The sequence below is a fragment of the Solanum tuberosum genome, unplaced genomic scaffold, assembly GCF_000226075.1.
Source record: "Solanum tuberosum cultivar DM 1-3 516 R44 unplaced genomic scaffold, SolTub_3.0 scf00225, whole genome shotgun sequence".
Lineage (NCBI taxonomy): Eukaryota > Viridiplantae > Streptophyta > Magnoliopsida > Solanales > Solanaceae > Solanum > Solanum tuberosum.
In genome coordinates this window covers 59,900-63,085 of record NW_006239149.1, presented here as the reverse complement: position 1 = coordinate 63,085, position 3,186 = coordinate 59,900, and the positions used below count along the sequence as shown (strand labels likewise).

The 3,186-nt window shown below is 33.0% G+C and overlaps 2 protein-coding genes across 2 annotated transcripts in view; one reads left to right on the top strand and one right to left on the bottom strand.

Annotated features, from left to right (window-relative positions):
* LOC102605550 (uncharacterized) overlaps positions 1-3,186 on the top strand; it is an 89,900-nt gene that overhangs the window by 59,110 nt on the left and 27,604 nt on the right. The window lies entirely within an intron of this gene.
* LOC107062404 (uncharacterized) lies at positions 619-2,304 on the bottom strand. Its single transcript, XM_015312997.1, has 2 exons — positions 1,448-2,304; positions 619-803 (listed from the first exon to the last, which is right to left on the bottom strand). Exons 1-2 carry the CDS (start codon positions 1,798-1,800, stop codon positions 740-742), a joined length of 417 nt encoding a protein of 138 aa, XP_015168483.1. The 5' UTR covers positions 1,801-2,304; the 3' UTR covers positions 619-739.

Genomic DNA, 3,186 nt, shown 5'->3' with positions numbered 1-3,186 from the left:
TCACTGATTTCCCACACTTAACCAAATTTCCAGATTCTGAATTTTTCCAAAAGTGACTACTTCCAATTTCAAGCTTCTTCTTATTCATTTTAAATTGTCAGAGTTACACAATTAAAACGAAATTACATATAAACCCCTCATAGAACCTCATTATAAAGTCAACACAAAGTCATAGGCTCTTGCTTAACCTATCATTTTCCGAGTCGTTACAGTTAGTACACCAAAAACAATTTTCAATGGCAAATAATCAATGATAATGACTTAATTATTGCTAAATATATATTTTTAGTGGTAATTAACACTTTTTGTAAATGTCCTTAAAGCCTGTAGCGACATTAAATCTAATGATAATTAATTAATATCTATAAATTTTTTAGCATTCTTTATTAATATGTATATTTCTCTTTCATTCTTGCAAAAGCCATAATGACTAATTTCATCCCAAATAAAATACGAGAGTTTAGCAATCAGAAATTCAAAGCCAAACTACTTGTATCTTTAAAAATATAGATATAAGACCTATGACAATCAAAAACTCAACACAAAACAAAACCACCCGTATCTTTAATTTTTTATTTATTAAATATAAAAATACACACGCCGGAGGAAAATAGATGAAGAAATTAAAAAGAACCACACATACTCCATAACAATAATTTAAAAAAAAAAAACACAAAAACATAATGTTGCTTTATTTCTAGCTGTAGCCTGCAGTATCCATGCATCTGACTGAGTCCTATTACTTCTTCACAAGCCACACCTCCTTTCTTTCTTTGAATCCCATAGCAAGAAAGTTGAAGGCCCTGATCATAAGCAAGATAGAGTACATATTAAACAACATGAATAAATGAAGTTATCAGCATGTAAAGATAGTACCTTTTTTATATACTATAGAAATAATTTAACTTAAGCTTTTTTTATTTTTATTTTAAAAAAAATTCAAAGCGGAGGAAATTAATGGGTTAAACGAGTGGGTTTCAAAAAAATTGATATCTAAAATTTGGGGTGAATCATTTGTTTTCGGGCTTGCCACATTTTCTTTCGTTAAAATTTAGGGTAAATTTTTAAGATGGATATATTTGGATAAAAAATATAACTGAAGGATATATATAGTATTTCTAATGGCATAAGGCATGAGCGACTCAAATACATCAGTGGCCTAAAGTCATATTCGAATGAAGGCCTAAATTTTAATAATTTTTTGATAAAGTATACTATAGCATTTTTATTTAATTTTTTTTTGAGACATAATATTCTAAATTGTTCAAACTTGTAATTACTTATTTTTTTCCATTTGTACGGAAATTTTAGAATCAATAATTTTTCAAAACTAAGGGCAACTGCCTTTTCTTTTAGCTGTAGAGCCGCTGCCCCTTTGGTATTTGGCCCTTCACCGTTTCAAAATTGAAATGTGATAAAAGTTGGTACTTTTTTCATAAGAAAGTACCTCAAACGAGAGAGTTCGAGACCTCGTTGAGGACGAACCACACGGATGGTTGATCCCTCTTCATCAGTGAAACCATCAACGATGATCTTTGGGTAATGCACAAAGGTTTGCGGCGTCAAGCGCTGAACTAATTTCCCATTTATATGAACCTCTACGGTAGAGGGTCTCCCAAAGGACTTGTTGCGGGCAAAAAACGTATGCGCCGCCATAACCTTTGTGCTGAAGGGGTCTACTCTGATCACAAGGCTGTGGCGGCCTGGCAGTGCATAGAGGAAATTCTCTTTCAGATAGACGGGAATTTCTCCCCTGTTTTCTACCTGAACGATCACTTCAAAAAGATTAATCATCATCATGTTTAATACTCCACTAGGATCTTCTGTCTAGAAAAGTGCAGCTCGCGCGGTGAACTAAGTTTTGCTATGAGTAGCGGAGTTCAGGAAAAGGTGGGTTTATTATACACAATCTTATATCTATTTTACAACTTTTTGAATGGTGACCTTATTGGAATGTGTGGTGAAATTGATTGATGTTAGCCGTTGGTGTTGTTGATGGTAGTGGCTGAAGAATGTGTTGCGGTACTTAATGATGTGTTTGTGGTAGTTGATGCTGGTACTAGTTATGATGATGGAGGGTAGTGGTTGATAATAGTGATGGAGGTGACGACAGTAATGGTGGGACTGAAGAATGTATAGTAATAGTTAGAGGTGGTGCTAGTTGTGATGGCGAAGTTTGTTGGTGGTGGAAATTGATCGTGGTAGAGGTTGATAGTGATAGTAGAGGTGGCAGTGGCAACAAAGATGGGGTGATGGTGATGGTAGTAGTGATGGCAAATGTGGCTGGTTAGTGGTGGTAGCCGGTGATGGTGCCTGGTGGATATGATCTACACAAAATACTACTTAAATGTTTAAATATAATGAAAATAAATATACTTAATGGTCTAAAGTCTCAACCATTCGTATTCAGATTTTCATTAATTACATGCAAATAACTAATAAGACCTAAACAAAATATAGTTTTGGAAGATAAAAAAAAAAAACTCTATAAATATTAGTACACAATTAATGCGAGGAGGGCATAATGCATATTCTAATAAAAACAAAAATACAACACACAGGCCGACACATATACCCAGCACCACAATATCCGATTGGGGAGTAAGATCAAAATTAGAGAAATTGATAGAAAAGCAAGGATATGAACTCATGTAAGTAGGAAATGGGTGTTGAAGTACTTGATCTTATATAAAGGTGAGATGAGTGCTTTTAACTTGATCTTATATAAAGTATCTACTGTGGAGGGATAAGGGTGTTGAACAACTAATACATACAAATATTATTCTTTTAGTCGTATTCAGTATATCAAATTGTGTGATAATACATGAATGGATTTATATATAAGAAAATTTCTGATGTAACATCTTGTGCGTGTTCTGTGTTTTTTTAACAGCAAGCAGCAACCGGACGCTACCTGGAGAATTAATATTTGACTATGATACCTTTCAGCTTAACAAGTGTGGATTTAGGAAAAAAGCGTGAGGAAGCAAACAGCTTTTTAACATAAACTATTATTTAATTTAGCCTTATTTAATATTTATATCCTCTAATTTATATATATTATTTTATTATATATATATATCATACTTTAGAAGTGGTGGTTCCTCAACTACTACCAAACCAATCAAAAATTGCCACGTGGGGCTAATTAATATTTCTTTCTTTTATATAATATTTTCTATTTCT

What these genes read in the sequence shown, in the direction of transcription:
- LOC107062404 (XM_015312997.1), bottom strand. Translation starts at nt 1,800, where the DNA reads ATGATGATGATTAATCTTTTTGAAGTGATCGTTCAGGTAGAAAACAGG. An exon ending in CTCGAACTCTCTCGTTTGAG is followed by an intron (nt 804 to 1,447) that starts GTACTTTCTTAT and finishes GCTTATGATCAG; the next exon opens with GGCCTTCAACTTTCTTGCTA.